The sequence below is a fragment of the Pituophis catenifer genome, unplaced genomic scaffold, assembly GCF_029215685.1.
Source record: "Pituophis catenifer annectens isolate HBS135680 unplaced genomic scaffold, rPitCat1.0.hap2 SCAF_3, whole genome shotgun sequence".
NCBI classification, from domain to species: domain Eukaryota; kingdom Metazoa; phylum Chordata; class Lepidosauria; order Squamata; family Colubridae; genus Pituophis; species Pituophis catenifer.
In genome coordinates this window covers 18,103,945-18,121,897 of record NW_027256883.1, presented here as the reverse complement: position 1 = coordinate 18,121,897, position 17,953 = coordinate 18,103,945, and the positions used below count along the sequence as shown (strand labels likewise).

At 39.8% G+C, this 17,953-nt stretch overlaps 1 protein-coding gene across 1 annotated transcript in view; it reads right to left on the bottom strand.

Moving 5' to 3' along the window:
* SAMD12 (sterile alpha motif domain containing 12) overlaps positions 1 to 17,953 on the bottom strand; it is a 317,116-nt gene that overhangs the window by 184,908 nt on the left and 114,255 nt on the right. The window contains exon 4 of the mRNA XM_070942042.1: positions 6,713 to 6,853. Within this exon, the coding sequence (XP_070798143.1) occupies positions 6,713 to 6,853 (141 nt within the window). The remainder of the gene's footprint in view (positions 1 to 6,712; positions 6,854 to 17,953) is intronic.

The window sequence follows — 17,953 nt, the reverse complement described above, 5'->3', positions numbered from 1 at the left end:
ACCAGGTTTAAGGTTGACTCAGCCTTCCATCCTTCCGAGATCAGTAAAATGAGGACCCAGATTGTTGGGGGCAAGATGCTGATTCTATAAACCGCTTAGAGAGGGCTGTAAAAGCATTGTTAAGCAGTATATAAGTCTAATACTATTAGCTATATAAGCAATACTATTGTTATTGCTATTGCTAATGCACACTGAACCAACAAGATCTTAGTGCCTCTTGGAAGGCCAACAGGGTTAAAATATGTGAATTTGGAGGCAGGGGAGTTAGTGGTGATGACAGCTGCTGTGACAAAGAATTCCTGTTTCTTGGCTCCCATCTGATGCCATGTCAAATATTGTCAGATCTGGTGGAGCAGGCAGAATTAACAACAGACAGTCCCACTAATAAACCAGCCCTATGACATACTGTTGCTGACCTGCGTATTGATTTGCACCTGGAAACCTTAATGAAAGCTAATGGTGTTGCGTTCTGGACAAGTTGCAGATTCTGAAAAGTCTTCCAGATCAGCCCCATGTGCTAAAGATGAAATGTCTATACAGTATTAGAGGGTGTGGGGGGAAACGGTAAAACCTACAGCCAGCCAGTCTTATTAGGGTTGACTCTAAGCCTGTTTCTCCCTAGCCAGATCTCCGAGGCCTTCTATAAAAGCTGTCATAGAAGATCTGTGGTATAATATCATTTTTGAAGTCCACTTTGAAGACTAACACTGGGCACAATATTCCAAGTAGGCGATTGATTTAGCTGTATAAAAGCACGGATAATATTTGATATGTTGCTTTTTTTTTAAAACAATTCTTTTTCTATGAATAAATTTTCTAATCTCCCTCATGGATTTGCCACATTCACAACAGTCAACATCCTTTGATAATATCCCAACAGCATTACAGTAGTTTGAATTTAAGCACATTTTGCCTCAAGGCTTCCTGTACAACATCAAGAGGATGGCATATGTAACTGGAGTATTGGAAAGTGAGAAAATGAATCCCATTGGTCATAACATAATTTGGTTTCAACAAAGTAAGATCATTGGGATGGCCTACAAAATATCTTGGTCAAGGCATTCCACTGAGGCGAGTCCTTATCTTCCATTCAAGGTTTTATCTAAACTATCAAAAGCACTACAGAGAACTATTGACCCCAATCTAAGTCTTGTGAAGGGTTGACAAGACTTAGTGGCCGGCATAGCATTAACTTCACTCAGAAGGGGAATCTTAGGAATTGCTTCTCTCAAGATCAACTATCTGAAAGGGATTGTCATCATTTGTCCATTAATGCAAAAAAAATCAACTGTTCATAGTTCATTTTCTTCCTTTCTTTCCTGCATCACAGTTGAGGATACCACCCACATGCATACTTTTCCTTTTTGACAAAAGAAAATCATTCAGCCGCCCGGAGTCTCCACAGAAAGGCGGAATATAAATTGAACTAATAAATAAATTGCACCACCTGGCAAAACAACATTATTAATTTTTACCCTGCAAATAATTAGGGAGAAAAATTATAACTATCACACCACTGTGTACCGTGATGTATAAGTGTGCTTATAGTTGGCATAATCTCAGCAGCAAATGCTTTCCAAAGAGTAGGTCAGCAAATAAAGTCAGAGGCAGATGAATCTGAATCAAGCTAAAACCACAGCAATGGAGAAGGCACATTGGTGAGACTGACACAAGTCAGTCTCTTGTAGAGCAAAGTCCCTACACTTTGATACAAACACCTGTAGCCCTTAGCACCTACAAGACTATATTACTTATATATTACTTAATACTCTATATTACCTATAGAGCACTGCACACCAGAACAACTAGACACAAGAACAGTTTTTTCCCGAATGCCATCAATGCTAAACAAATAATTCCCTCAGCACTGTCAAACTACTTACTAAATCTGCACTACTATTAATCTTCTCATCACTCCCACCACCCATTTCCTTTCACTTATGACTGCATGATTGTAACTTTGTTGCTTGGATCCTTATGATTTATATTGATATTGTTTCCTGATTGCTTATTTGTACCCTATGACTATCATTAAGTGTTGTACCTTATGATTCTTGATGAATGTATCTTTTTTTTTATGTACACTGAGAGCGTATGCACCAAAGACAAATTCCTTGTGTGTCCAATCACACTTGGCCAATAAAAAATTCTATTCTATTCTATTCTATTCTATTCTATTCTATTCTATTCTATTCTATTCTATTCTATTCTATTCTATTCTATTCTATTCTATTCTAATCTAATCTAATCTAATCTAATCTAATCTATTCTGAAACCATACTCAACAAACCATGCATTAGGGAGATCTAGCAACAGTAGTATCATTCATGGTGTATGCTCACAGAGAGCTGGAATCTTGAAACTCTGAAATTATGAATGATATAAAAAAAATAATAATCGTTATGACTCCCAGTAAGTTCCTTTTTGAATGTGGATATTTACAAAGAAAGCTGATTCGAATATGCAGTTAGAGAGAGGAAGCTGGTTCAAATTTGCAATATTAAATTTGGAAATAACTGCAAATCTCACCTAATTTTCACAGTGATCAGATCTTGTCTTTTCATCCTGTGAGTGAGTTCTGAACCAAGGACTGGTCAAGAACAACAGTAAGGATCCCATATTTTATATTGTAGCAATATTGAACAAAGAAAAGTGCTAGGCAACAAGAGGAAACAAAGAAGAATGGACAAATTTAGCCTTCTGCCCAATAGACTGTTTGTAATGGTTAGGATGTTAGACAAGTTGAAGTCCTCACTCAACCACCACTTACTCTCTCTTTCAGCCCAACCTACCTAGGCTTAGATTAAAGTTAACGAAGAAAAATCAAGTCACAGCCTTGATTTCACAAGGGAAATAGAAATACATTTCAAATCCTTGCCTTGAAAAAGAAGGGAAAAGACTGGAACCAACTGAGGAAGTCTACAATAGTCTCTGGAGTTCCAAGATGTACTCTATGAATATACGGTATCAAATCTTAAATCATCAAATTTTGTAGCTGGCTATTTGGAGAAGGATTACCTCAAGCAACCTCTGTAAATTCCTCTACTCTTTCACATCTTTCTTCTGCATTTAATCATCTTCTTTTAATGACCCCATATGTCTGGGCAACCAAATGGAACTAGCAGAGTGTCAACTTGCAAAGCATTCCTGGCCTGCTCTTGAGTTGCCATAGGCCAGGGGGGATGGGAAACCGGCGAAATGGCACAACAGCCAAAGACAGATGCACATTCCATGCTTATCTCTCTCACGGCTGTATCCCAGGGTTACCTACAGCAGCCCAGAGGGGAGTGACCTCTACAACCTGCGAAATTGCTCCGTTGGTGAATGTGATTGATGACACATCCTGGGGGGGGGGAGGGGGGAAACAGGGTCATAATTGGAGTGTATATTATGTAGGGTCAGAGCTGGCTTCACTTGGGAACGTGCCAACATGAAGCTTCTAATAAATAACTGGATTTCTTTTGAAGCTTGGCTCGAGACTTATGATTTAATTAGGGCATCTGTCGGAACCCAGACACAGAGTGTTTACTGGCTGGATGCCTTTCCTGATGTCAATGTGGAGATTTGTTCAGCAGAAATATTTTCATTGTGCCCAGAGAGAGAAATATCTGCCTCTACCTAAGATCGAACTCACAGCTTCCTGATTGTGAGGCAAGAGCTCCACCTCTAGGCCACCGCACCACTCCTTTCATCCTCATTTAATGACTATTTTAATTTAATTTTTCAGATTCTTGAAGAGCGATAAATGAACAAGGTATCAATGCATTATTTATAAAGAGTGAGGAAAGGTTTGCATTGGGGTTGGTACCCAGATAACAACTGGTAAATTTTGAAATTTTGCTTAATAATTGCATCTGGGATTGTGGGGATTGCAGTTGCTAAGTGATGCAATCATCTGACATCTAGTTTTATGGCCACATCACTTAGCAACCAAAATTCCAGCCTATAATCCTTTGCATTCAGTAAAAGAAGACTGGGAATAAATGGTTTTTTTTTTCACAGATGTAGGACCAACCAGTTTATTTTACTAACATCTTACACAACTAAATTTGCTCCACAATCATCATCTTGGAACCGATTTGGAATTCATCTTTTAAGTCATGACACCCCACCTAATTTATGGACTTTTTCTTTCTTTTCTGACCTGCATTCAGGATAACAACTTGCCTGATGAACTTGAAAACTTAAATTCTTTTTTGGGTCATTTTGGTTGATCTATTTTGGCTTGGCTTGTTTTTGTTTTGTTTTGAGAAGGTAAAGTTTAACGCCCATTTAAACCTATTAAATCTATTCTGTAATATTTCTATCGTGAGGTTTCATAAGGCTCAGAGGAGAAACCAATTACTTCTTGGATTAATCAGGCAAGACTGGATCAAGCTCAATCAAGGGAAAGAAATCTGATTTGGCAGGAGAAATCAAGGGATTACAGATAGTCCAAATCAACTTTCTTAGCTAAATTTTATTCATTTAGAACAATAGGAAGATGTTTGCTTAATAGCAAGTTAAAAGTTTTATGTTGAGATCTAGACTTTATCATATAGGTAAGACAAGATTGTCATCAAGCTGAGTTGATCTAAATAGTTAAAATTTTACTATAGTTTGAGTCCAAGATGATAAGATTCATTAGTGGACAGATATTGCAAAACGCTTTTGATCAAATCTCTTACATCTATTCCAATTTTGACTTCAAGTTGAGAGAAGATTATATAGTGCTGGATGAGTATTTACTTTCTTTTATATGAAAAGTGTGGGTATGGAAAAATGAGGATATACTTTTAAGAAGAGATTGGACAACCATTTGTCTAAAATGGTATAAGGTCTCCTGCTTGGATGAAGGGTTGGACTGGAGGATCTCTGGCATCCCTTCCAACTCTATTATTCTGTTCTGTTATTCTGTTATACTTTCCGTGATCACATGTATCGATGTGATCAAGCCCAAAGAATGTCTGGAATGGTATAGGATCTCTTGCCATGGGCAGGAGGTTGGACTAGAAGACCTCCCAGGTCCTTTCCAATCCTATTATTCTATGTGTTTATGGAGATTCTCAGTCATCCGGGTCATGGTTGTCCCAAAGGTGCCTTTTCAAGAGGCAACTGGACTTTCTGGTTTTTCTTTGAGGATGTTTCGCTTCTCATCCAAGAAGCTTCTTCAGCTCTGACTTCCCCACCATCCATTCAGAGATGAAGAGGCTTCTTGGATGAGAAGTGAAACGTCTTCAAAGAAAACCAGAAACTCCAGTTGCCTCTTGTGACCTATTATTCTATGTTCTGTGTTCTTACTCAGTTTCTTCCAGAATAAGCTTCATCTGTTTTGGTGTGAGCCTTGAAAGAAGTTATTTTATTTATTTACTTATTCGTTTGTCAAACATGTACAAGATAGCAGGTATGAATATAAACATGGACACGAATGAGGGAAACGAATACAAATAAATGGGGACAGTAGGACAGGGATGGTAGGCACACTGGTGCGCTTATGCATGCCCCCTTTATGGACATCTTAGGAATGGGGTGAGGTCCATGGTAGAACAGTTTAAAGTTGAAGCTGTGAGGGTTTGAGGGTGGCTTTAGGTTACGTAGTCCCGTTTAAATGTTATCTACTGTAAAATCAACATGTAGTAAATCGTTACAATTAGTTATGGTACGATTAGGAAATGTGGGGCAGCAGCCATTGCTGTCAACAAAGACTGAACTGAAAAATGTATTGAAGAGGTTGGCCTTAACAGCTTCATTGTTACAATCTTCCCCATTAGACCCTTTTAGGGGTGGGATAGTTTTTGAGTTTTTAAGTTTGGCATTTACGAAATTATAGAAGGCTCAGATGGATTTTGAGTATAACAGCTCCTGTTAGCAATGGTGATTGGTACATTCTGCCTTTATCTGGTGGCATAAGGTTTTATAGCGGTTTTTAAAGTTAAACTTCTTAGACAGTAGACTAACAGGTTGGAATTATGTTGTGTCTGGTGGTAAAAGCTTTCACTTGGGCCATGGATTTAGCCCTTTTATGATCCAGAGAACTCAGCATTACACAACTCAGCTGCTGAAAATAGCTTTGCCTAGTCCTTTCCTTCCTTCTATGCAAGCTTTTCCAACCTAGCACCTTTTAGATGTGTTGGTTCCAGTCTCTGCCTATTCTGCAAGCATAAATTCATAACAGAAGGTGACAGAAAACAGCCAGTACTGATATCACAGCATAACAAAACATACACAGTATATTCCTCATCTTGGCCAGCTGGATTTCAGACAATGGAAGAGATCACCATGGAATAATACTGTATTGACTAACACTAGAATCCAAATAATTAAGCACAAAGCTTCTGCTTTCAAAATCAGCCCATATGAAGTGAAACAATGGATTCTTTCCTCAGCAGCTTGAATGATATACAAGCAAATCATCCCTATTTCGTTTCCATTAATTAACACAGAATATACTTGTCTCCAGAAGGACCAACTTGTGTATGCAAATATGTGTTAGGAAGCAATAGAAGGGCTTGTTTCTAATACAAAAAAGGGCTCTTATCATAACAGGCAGGTAGTCCACAATACATAAATCACCTGTTTTTCTTATTTTCCTCTTGCGCGATGCGAGCTCTGGTTGCACGAGACCTCCTTGTGCATAAGTTCGCGCTGGAGAGCATCAAATTAATCTCTCCTTGCTTGAAGGTGACCTTCCTGTCTCACCTTCTGCATTCTCCTTGAGTTGAATGTTTCCTACCTTGTGTGAGTAGCTGTAGGTTTCGAACTTCCTCCCTCACTTTCAGCTGGAGCACTTGCTGCAGAATGTGCTGACGTAAGCTCTCCTGAGCAATCCCCATTCGCTCAAGCTTTTTGTCGGTAAGCCTGAGCAGTGCGCGGCCTGGATCCAAAGGAAGAGACAAGAGGAAGAGGGATTACTCCAGGATTTCCGTTTAATGAATAAAAAAGAAAAAACCTACATGCTATCAATACCTTCATTCTAGGAGACAAAACCCGCCTGCAGCGCAAATATTCTCTCGGAAACAATCTGATTCACAATGGGATAGATTGAGGGAATAGGCGGCCCCGAAATATTTGTTGGCTCAGTGATTTAATTACATTCCACACTGGAGATCCAGGTTCAGAAGATGAAATAACTCATTGAGATTCCAGCGCCTGTACTTGTTATAGGAAAGGAGCTGTGCGTAATATGCTACGGTCAAAAGGAAGTTATGAGGACTGCACAATTGCTTAGGAGGAGAACATGAGAGGTGGTATTGAGCCGGTTCGGACCGGTTCGCGTGAACCAGTAGCAGAAATCGGCTCTATGCTGTCCTATTTAGGCACATTTTTGAGGCTGAGTACATGCGTGGAAGGTGTGTGCGTGAGCAAAGCGCATGCAGGGAAGGCTGGGCGCATGTGCCCACGCACTCACATTTTCGATGCTGGGAGAACCAGTAGTTAAATTATGTGAAGCTCACCTCTGGAGAACATATAGCAATAGCACTTAGACTACATACCATTTAAGACTTTACAGCCTTCTCTGAGTGGTTTACAGTGTCAGCCTATTGCCCTCAATGATCTAGGTCCTCATTTTACCGATCTCGGATGAATGGAAGGCTGAATTAACCTTCAGCCGGTCAGGATCGAACTGCTGCAGTCAGCAGAGTTAGCCTGCAATACTGCATTCTAACCACTGTGCCACCACAGCTCAGTTTTACATACTTAAGTTCTCAAGTTCAAGCCTTGGTCTCTGTGCTTAGGAGAAACGTTTAGCAAGCAATGGAAGCTATCTTTGTTGAATAGGTAGGAAACAAATAGTACTTGTTGAGGGCTCATTTGTATGGGATCAGTGTAAAGTAGTTGTACTTATCTACAATATCTATTCTGCCAGTTAATCAGATGCATCCCTCACAACAGAAGACAATGTAGACAACAGAAGCCAAAAGTAGAGTAACACAATCACTTAAACTATCAAAAATATTTTAAAAAATAAAGTGCAACAGGAGAAACAGAACTTTAACACAAAACTTGCACGTACAACAGGAATGTGCTTGGGTGAGGGGCTAGTGGAAATATCACTTAATAGGAAACAAGTTGATCTGGAACAACCTTCAAGAGGACTATAAAGTCCCATCACTTCATCCAACTGGCTTTGTGCCTAAGGTGGGACTAGAACTCACAGTCTCCTGGTTTTCAGGCCAGTACCTTAACCACTAGACTTTAGATAGCCATATCAGGAGAAATATTTTATTTTGGTATGGCTCCCCTTTATTAAATAGTAGCAATCCTAAAATCTAACCCTGAGCTAATTGTTTGTGTACTATCCATTGGGTTTGAGTGACGTTGGGAGAACACCAGCTATCCAACACCATGAAGAAGCTTTCAGTTCAAGAAGAAAAAAGTTAATAAAAACTGAACATTTTAATTCCTGGAAGTGTTTCAGCAAATAATTTATTGTCCTGATGGGAACTATATTGATCCTTTACAAATCTTGGATATAAAAGACTGTTAAGACCGTTCTGTTTTTCAGTTGAACCTATTCAGGAAGGCTTGATGATTTGAAGAGGAAGAAATAATCATAACTCGAATTCCCGCCTGAAGTATAAATTCAAGCACAAATCATATTAAGTTGCTTTGGAAATGCATTGTAAAATGTAAGACAGCCATTTTTAGAGCTTGCAGGAAGAACCTCAAAGACCCACAAGGCAAATTAAATGCAAATCTAAAACTTTGGCAGACAGACATATAAATTTACATTACTTGTTCCTTGTACATTTACAAACTCATTTCCTAGATGCACTAACTGTTCAATAAATATGGCTGTAAGTAACGTCCTCTCTGAGGTAAGCTCAACTCTTGGTAACTTCCTTGACACATCCATGCAGTTTTCTTGGAAATTGCATGGAGATGTTTTACTGCTGTTTTCTTCCAAAATGTTTTTTGACTACTGAATCTGGCCTCAAGTTCTTAGAGTTCTCGGTGGTCTCCCATTCAAGTGTGAATGATGCTTGACCCTGCTTAGTGTCCAAATCTGGCCAACATTGGCCAAGGTCAACTAGCTGCTAAGGCTATAGATTGATTTTCTTTTCTTTTTTTTTTAAGTTTAAAAACAAACTTTATTGAATTTAAAAATATTAACAAAAACAAAAAGAGAGAATATACAAATTTTCTCTCTCTTAAAATTTACATTTTCAATCCATAATTACACTAACAAACTAAGTACATATAATTATATAAACACATATATACAAATCTACAAACAGTGACTTATTTACCTTTTCTATCTATCTGACGGTGCATTTTTTTTTTTTTTTGCATTTCCTCTAATTCTTATCTTTACCCTTTTTTCCTTTGGTTTATCCACTTATACCATCTATTCCATACTATAAAATACTTTGAGTCTTCCTTATCTTTTAATTCTAGAGTTAACTTATCCATTTCTGCACATGTATAAATTTTTTGTATTACTTCCTGATCTGTTGGCATACGATCTGTTTTCCACAATTGTGCTATAGCCAATCTGGCCGCCATAATTATGTGTAGTGTCAAGTATTTTATGTCTTTTCTAATATTCCTTTTTATCATATATTTGAAGTACTCAAAATATATATATTGATTTTATTTTCAATTAGACAAACCCTGATCTGTTGGATCATCATTTCCTAGATAGTTCCTCTTACCTAAACAGAGAAACAGAATGACCAAGGATAAAAGAAGCAGTAGGACAGGGAGTGAGTTTTGATTTCCTGCCAGCTTCACCATGGCTGACACACACACCCTTTAGCAGATGATGGTGGGACCAGTCCACCCAGCCTCCAGAAAGCTAGAATGGGACCAGTCTACCAGATCTCCAGTGACCAAAGCAGGGGTTGGTCTACCAGGCCTCTGGAGGGTTATGCCAGGATTGGTCTGCTAAAACTCCAAGCAGTGGTGTGGAGGCGGATCAGTACTGAATCAACCATAAATTTGCCAAATTTCAACCCAACAGGAGTCATGGATCCCAGATTTTGGATGCCTTTTGTAGGTTAGTCCAGTGACCACATGATTTACTTAACAACTGTGGCAAAATACAAACTGGGCAGAAACGATCTTGTAGACGACCCTCACTTTTTCAAGGACCTAGGAGTACTTATCTCAAATGATCTAAGCCCCAGAGCTCACTGTAACAGCATTGCCAAAAAGTCATTAAGAATTTTTAACCTAATCTTGCGAAGCTTCTTCTCCGGTAACATTGTATTGCTAACTAGGACATACAAAATCTTTGCCAGACCAATTCTTGAATACAGCTCATCTGCCTGGAATCCACACTGTATATCAGACATTAACACAATTGAACAGATCCAGAGGTATTTCATGAGAAAGTACTCCACTCCTCTACTCGCAATACAATCCCTTATGCCACCAGACTTGAAATTCTGGGCTTGGACAATCTGGAACTGCACCTCCTGTGGTCTGATCTAAGCATAGTACACAAAATTGTCTGCTACAACATCTTACCTGTCAATGACTTCTTCAGCTTCAATCACAATAATACACGGGCAAACAATCAATACAAACTCAAGGTAAACCACTCCAAACTCAATTGCAGAAAATACGACTTCAGCAACAGAGTGGTCAATGCCTGGAATGCTCTACCTGACTCCATTGTTACAGCCTCAAACCCCCATAGCTTCAACCTCTAACTGTCTACCGTGCACCTCACCCCATTCCTAAGAGGTCTGTAAGGGGGCGTGCATAAGCGCACCAGCGTGCCTACCATCCCTGTCTTACTGTCCCCATTATCTGTACTTATTTCCTTTGTTTATGTATATACCTATACCTGCTATCTTGTACATGTTTGACTAACTACCATATTTTTCGGCGTATAAGACGTACCTTTCCCCCCCCCCAAAAAAAAGAGGGTGAAAATCTGGGTGCGTCTTATACTCCGAATGTAGCCTCACCCAGCTTCTCAGATGGAGGTTTCAGAGGCTGAAAAAAGCATCAGAAAAGAAGCTTCAGAAAAGAAGCCCCCAAACAGAGCTTCACAGGCTTTTTTTCTGAAGCTCTGTTTCTGAGGCTTTCAGAGGCAGGAACATTTTTTTTTTCTGAAACAGAGTTTCAGAAGTTTCAGAGGCAGAAAAAAAAGCAAAAAAAAAAGCAAAAAAAAAAAAAAGCAAGGCACAGAGCTCACAACCAAGGAACTTGTTGCTAAAATTCACCTCTGGGAACAGCTGATTGGGGGTATTCCGGGAGGCCGATCCACCTGCCAATCAGCTTTTTTCTTATTTTCCTCCCCCAAAACTAAGGTGCGTCTTATACTCCGAATAATATGGTAACTAACTAACTAACTAACTAACTAACTAACTAACTAGCTAGCTAACTAACTAACTATGACGTTATAAAATTGGGCATGACTCCCTTAACAACAACTTTGCTTAGTCACAGATATTCTGTGGTCATAAGTCAAGGACTATCTGTAAGGTATTCCTTTTACTTCTTTTTCAATCCTGCTTTCCTTTTACCAATGGATACAGCAATCCCGGAGCCACTAAATCCTAAACGGGGCTGTTTGAGAACTGCTTAATACTTTTGCTTTCATCAAACACCCTCCCCCCATATTGTTGTGTTAGTGTTTCCAAATATTTCCCCACAGGCATTCAGTAAAAATTGAAAGCGTTGGATGGCCGTCACCTAGGATTGAGTCTAGAGGGGAGCCCATCTGCCAAGAAAATATGCAATATTATGCTAGGGATGATTAAGGAGCACCTTGAGAGTATAACAGGAAGACAGGATAGTAAAAGTGTTCCCAGCCATGCCCATCGCAAAAATAAAAAAGTTAAATAAGCAAACATCCTCTGAAATCATCCCCACAGCATTTTCTCCAACAACTAGGTGCATCCACCATACCCAAAAAGTTGCCTACTAATGGAATAGCCCAATATCAGGGGTGAAATGGTTCAGACTGGTTCGGGCAAACCGGTAGTAAAAAATGCTACTAATTTAGCCGAACCGGTATTTCTGACAATCAGCTGGGTGAAGATCAGCTGTGACACGCAATTTGTATTAGCTAGAATCGTCGGATTTACTGCTTGCTAGCTAATCTAAATCGCGTGGCACAGCGGATCCCCCCCCTTGCTGTTCTACTTACCTTTGCAGACTGAGAAGGCTTCAAAATGTTCCTTTTTTAGTGCTGCGTGGGCGCGCCTCAGGTGATCATCCACACTCGGTAGCAGACTCACAGAACCGGTAGCAGACTTCCGAAGATTTCACCACTGCCCAATATTATCACCACTGAGGCACACATTATTTTCTTCCTTCAGTTTTCCCTATTGTTGTTTTTAAAGAAATGTTCTTATGAAATCTTGCTTTGTCCTTTTCTAATATATTTTGCTGTTATTATGCTCCAAAAAGAATTGCTGTATTCTTGTCCTAATAGAGGTGGGAAAATGGCTTTACAATTTCTTCCTGCATGAAGTTCATTTGTATGATATATGCCCTGAGGGCAAAGACAGAGCTATCATGGATGCTTCTTAAAAGTATTAGAAAGAGGACGTGGCTTGCATGCACAAATGCTTAGGATTGAACCCGGGTTCAAGTCCCAGCACTGCATGGAAAGATCTAACCTTTGAAACATGGCAGAACCATTATCAGTCAGTGAGCTAGATGGTCTGTTAAGATCTATTCTTATCTCCTATTCTCTATTGCCTGGAGAAGAAAAGGTCACTTTTCTTGTCTTCTGACTGGCAACAGAAAATTCTCCTGTCCGTGAGCCAAAAAAATAGCAGCAATGTTTCAATAGAATGGAATTATCTCAGTTGGATCACAGTTTTTGATGCAGTCAACAAATTATAATTTGAGGCCAACCAAGCCGCGTGCAATAACTGCCTGCAAAATTAATTCTACGACTCAATCCTTGTGAAATTATTAGTTTACTCTTCAGTTTTGAACAAAGGTGCAATTCTCCACAAACCTACAGATCAGTGGTGGAATTCAATTTTTTTTTTACTATCGGTTCTGTGGGCGTGGCTTGGTGGGCGTGGCAGGGGAAGGATACTGGAAAATCTCCATTCCCAACCCACTCCAGGGGAAGGATACTGCAAAATCTCCATTCCCTCCCCACTCCAGGGGAAGGATATTGCAAAATCCCCATTCCTTCCCCACTCCTGGGGGAAGGATATTGCAAAATCTCCATTTCCAACCCACTCTGGGACCAGCCAGAGGCAGTATTTGCTGGTTCTCCAAACTATTCAAAATTTCCGATACCAGTTCTCCAGAACCTGTCAGAACCTGCTGAATAGCACCCCTGCTACAGATCCTACATCTTCTTCTTCTTCTTTAACCAAATACTATTAAGAATGTCAAATTGTAGATGGCGTTAATATGGCGTTAATTGATGTTAGTATAAATGGAAAATTAAAAGTGCACTATCTGTAAAGGAGGAAAGCATGCGGACAGCAAGCCATCCTATTTCAACCTATATTGCCTTAATTCTCTATAGAGATCCTGTAGGAAGCTTATTGCCTTAACAACAGGATTATCTGATGGACCTTTTTCCTATGTGGTCACCTCTGCATTCTAATACTATCAAATCCAAGAGAGAGAGAGAGAGACTGAAGTCTGAAAGACACCAGATTTAGGTATAGCGTGAAAGTTAAAGGATGATGTTTAGCTTTGAGGATCTCTGTGCAAGCTAATCTTGGTTGATGGACAACCAACTACAGAATTGCACTGGCTAGTTTCATATAAGTAAGCTACTCTTGTATTGACATTTCACTGGCATGTATAAGGAAGACGTGAAGCCACAGCTGGTAAATAGGTTTCAATCAGCCTTGCAATTTTATTAAAAATATAAACTGCTTATTAAGTTCTCACAATTGTAATTACAAAGCCTTTGGCTCTGGATCAACAAAATAGCGTCTTGTTTTATCTTCTATTCATAGACATAATGCTAATCTATTCTAAAGCAGTTTAGGTATTCTTAGAGGTAGTATTCAGCAGTATTCTTAATTGCACATTGTTAATCCGGTATTATGTATAAACAATAAAGGCAGCCTTTCAAAAGTAATGAAATGGGGAAGAGCAAAGCTTGCCAATTGGATTGCGAGATGTGAAAGAAAGAAGAAGAAAAAAAAGAGAGAGACATTCTGCAAACATGAAAAATCTTTAATACTTTAATATAAGGTATCCTCATTTCTTTTAGGCCCATCTGCCAAAATGAATTCCTATAACCTGGTAATATATACAACCAGACAAAAACAACAGCAAACCCAAAAAATTATCACAAAATATTTATTCGATAAACAAATGTATATAACTGCACAATTCACACAGTGAGGCCTGGTGGTGTACAACGTTAAAAGTCCACAGTTTTTTTAAAAATCACAATTTAACCCCCACTTTGCCCTCTAGCCTATGGAGGCAAACAATTATCAATTAAGCACTAGAAGAAATCAACTCACATTTACATTGTGATAAAATACTGTTTTATTTGCTCTGGAAGCAAGTGATTGGTTATTCTTCATTATTGGAATAACGATGTTGGGAAGGAAGTAAATAAATCCTCTAGTTATTGATAAACACCTGTCAAGAGTATGAGTTGTGCTTAAAGACACTATTAAAATTGAATGTGAGAAAGACAGCAATAGTATCATATATAAGATCAAGGAGTTTCAATTTCTTTTCAGGTTGCTGAACCTATTAGTTTATATATATATATATTCTACATTCAAATCCTAAAAGGAAGTGTGCAGAATATGCAAACTATAATTTCACAAGATACCAAAATAATATTTGAATCATCCATACATACAGGATAGAGCCCTGCTTAGAAAAGTGATGCCAGATCTACAAGCTGGCCAGTGGTGAGTTGCTCCCGGTTCTGTCCGGTTCTTGCGAACCGGTAGTAAAAGCGGCGGGAGGCTCCGCCCACCGCCTGGATGTCATAATGGATGATCTGCGCATGCGCAGAACCGCACGCACACGTGCGCTCCCATTGCAAACTGGTAGTAAAGGTAAGTAGAACCCACCCCTGAAGTTGGCTTTTAAAAAGATTGAGGAATGTAAGACAGTATCGCTGATACATGATGGGCAGCTGCAAAACCCAAAGAATGCAAAAAAAAAGAAAAAGAAAAAACAGGTCAGTGCATGTTTCATTGATTGGTGAAAGACCTTCAGTTGTGTCAATCAAAGTAGATTGTTTTTGGAAAAGTGCGAATCACAGAAGAACTTATTGTCCTTGTGTGAAAGGTACCTCCTGAAAAGAAAACCCTAATATGGACAGAATGTGATGACACAAACTGGATCCAGGCTGGCAAAGGAGTGTATAATCTCTCCTGAATCTACTGGTTATGCTGAATTAAAGGAAGCTGGATTGAAAGAAGATAAGCATGGCTTTAAAACTAGAGGAAGAATCTGCACTTTGCTGATGATGTTACTCTGATAGCTAACAATGCATAGGATCTAGCAAGCTCTAGTAATAAAGTCAGGGAGCACAATGAGAAAATGGGACTAAAATTAAATATTAAGAAGGCCAAACTAATGACAACACATACAACAATCAGCCTTAGAATTGGCAATGAAGACATCAAAGAGGTCTTTTGCCTTTTAGGATCAACCCTTAAAAGAATAGGCACTTAAGAGATACAGGGTGGCCTAGAGGTTAAGATGCTGGACATGTCGATCAGAAGGTCGGCAGTTCAAGACCCGCATGATGGGGTCAGCTCCCGTTCCTGCCCCATCTCCTGCCAAACTAGCAGTTTGAAAGCAGGCAAATACGAGTAGATAAATAGGTACCACTTCAGTGGGGAGGTAACAACATTCCATGCCCTTAACGGCCTTCTCCTTCCCTCACACTGGCCGCTCCGTTGCCCATTTCTCCATTGCAGCGCAGCGCCCAGGATCCATTTTGATAGCAAGGGGGGGGGAATTTAACAACCAGTTCGCTTGAACCGTTGCAAACCGGCTGAATAGTCTTATTGGCCAGAAGACCATGAAAGTGTCTTCAGGCAATGCTGGCTCCCTCACTTAGGGAAAAAAAATGAACACCATCCCTTAAGAGTCAAAGATGACTGGACGAAACCTTTACCTTTTTTATTAACAGTAACCGAACGAGCGGCCAAGAGATACACCACAGAGTAGCATGCAGTAGCACATGAACACCTCAGAAAAGATATTCAGATACTGTTATGTGTCCGCATCTACAAAGATCAGAATATGCAAGTCATGGTATTCCCTGTGACACTCCATGAAAACAGAAGTTGGACTTTGAAGAAGCAGGATAGGAAGAGTATTCAGGCTTTGGAACTTTGGTGTTGGAGATTCCCAGAAGTATCATGGACAGCTAAGGAAACTCACCAATGGATCATCAAATAAATCAACCCAGGTGTCAGGGTTCCAAGTAACACCCCCAACGAAAGAAAACTCTGAGGTTTGAGTTTCCTCAGTTACATTTTATTAGAGATGTCATATTGGCACATCTGGGAAAACCCGAATCTGAAAATTTCCAGGTTTTCCCCATCCAAAGGAAAGTTCAAGTCCCTGTCCAACACCCACAAATCCATCACATGGTTCAATCAAAGCACCGTCCCACTTGGAGATGCCTCCCAGGTCCAGCCTCCCAGGTGCAGGGCAAGATGTCCTTGACTCTCTGAGAAAGGAATGTTATTAGGACTATATATCACCCATACCCCATACAATCCCCCCTCCCTATTTCACACAGTAGTAAATGTGGCAGGCCTGAAGGCCCAATACAAAAGATGGCTTCCAGGCCTGACACCAGGCTTCTCACTGGAGGCCCAAATGACCAGGCTCAAAGTTTTGAAAGAGAAGACAAAGGAAAGCAAAGAAAATATATAAGGGGGAAAAAAGTGCAAAGAAAACAATACAAGAGAAAAAAAAAGAAAGAAAGGAGAAGAAAAAGTTCTAACTGGCTTCCTGACTTCTTAACAGCAGTTACAAGTATGTCTATATCTTTCTCTCTATAAGATTAAAACATAATTTCCTTCTTTCCATAGTCTACCCTTTCTAATAATCAAATCCCTAAATCACAAATTCACTTTCTTTTTTCAGCAAAAAGTCCCTAAGTGGTTTCAAACAACTCAATTTTGCCATCTCTGCTAATTCTATTATCGTCACCAGACATACGTCAGTTATGATTCAGGTCTTTCCATTTTTGTGCATGTAATAATCTTGTAGCAGTTTTCATATATAAAATCAATTTTCCACAACGCTTTTCTAATTATCTACCCATTAAGTCCCAACAAGAAGAGTTCTGGTTTCAATTCAAATTATCCTATTTTGGACCATTATGTGAAGAACTGGCTCTCCAAAGAAGGCTCTAATGCTGGAAGGGAGAAAGAGGATGATGAGGAAGAAGGCTGTTATGGCCCGCCAGCAGCCTGCGCGGATTGTGGCTGATCCTGACGACGAGGAGGCTGGTGTGGTGTCGCGCCAGCAGCCTGTGCAGCCGGCGCTCGAGTCGGACAGCAAGGAGGCTGAAGAAAATGTGGTGCCAGAGGCAGAGATTCAGCCAGGGCTTTCAGATCCTCCAGAGGCTCCTTCAAGTGAAGAGAGTGGTGGAGGAGCCTCTTCTCAATGCACGAGCACGCAGAGTTGCCAAAAGGCAGGAGTGTTACTCAGGAGGAGGTCTCCTCGAGAGTAAGGCTTGGGGCTAATTGGTCATTCCCTTAGCCTATTTAATTTTGCACACAGGTGGCAAACGTTGCAGGAAACAACGTGTGTTCATCCAGTGGTTTGTTGAGCATTTGAGAGTGAATTTTCCTTGCAAACCTGGTTTCTGGGCTAATTGCCAACTCTTGTAAGCCTTTATCTAATCTTTGGAATTTCTGGCAGGCTGTTAAGGACATTTTTAGTAATAGCCTGCATTTGAAAAAGACTGTGTTTGTAGTAAACGGAGTTGTTCAAAGTTTTGTGTGTGCTACATTTCTTGGGTTCCGTAGCTGGGGCAGAACAAAGGCAGATGGGCTCAATCGTGGAGAAAACCTATCTGTTCACTAAG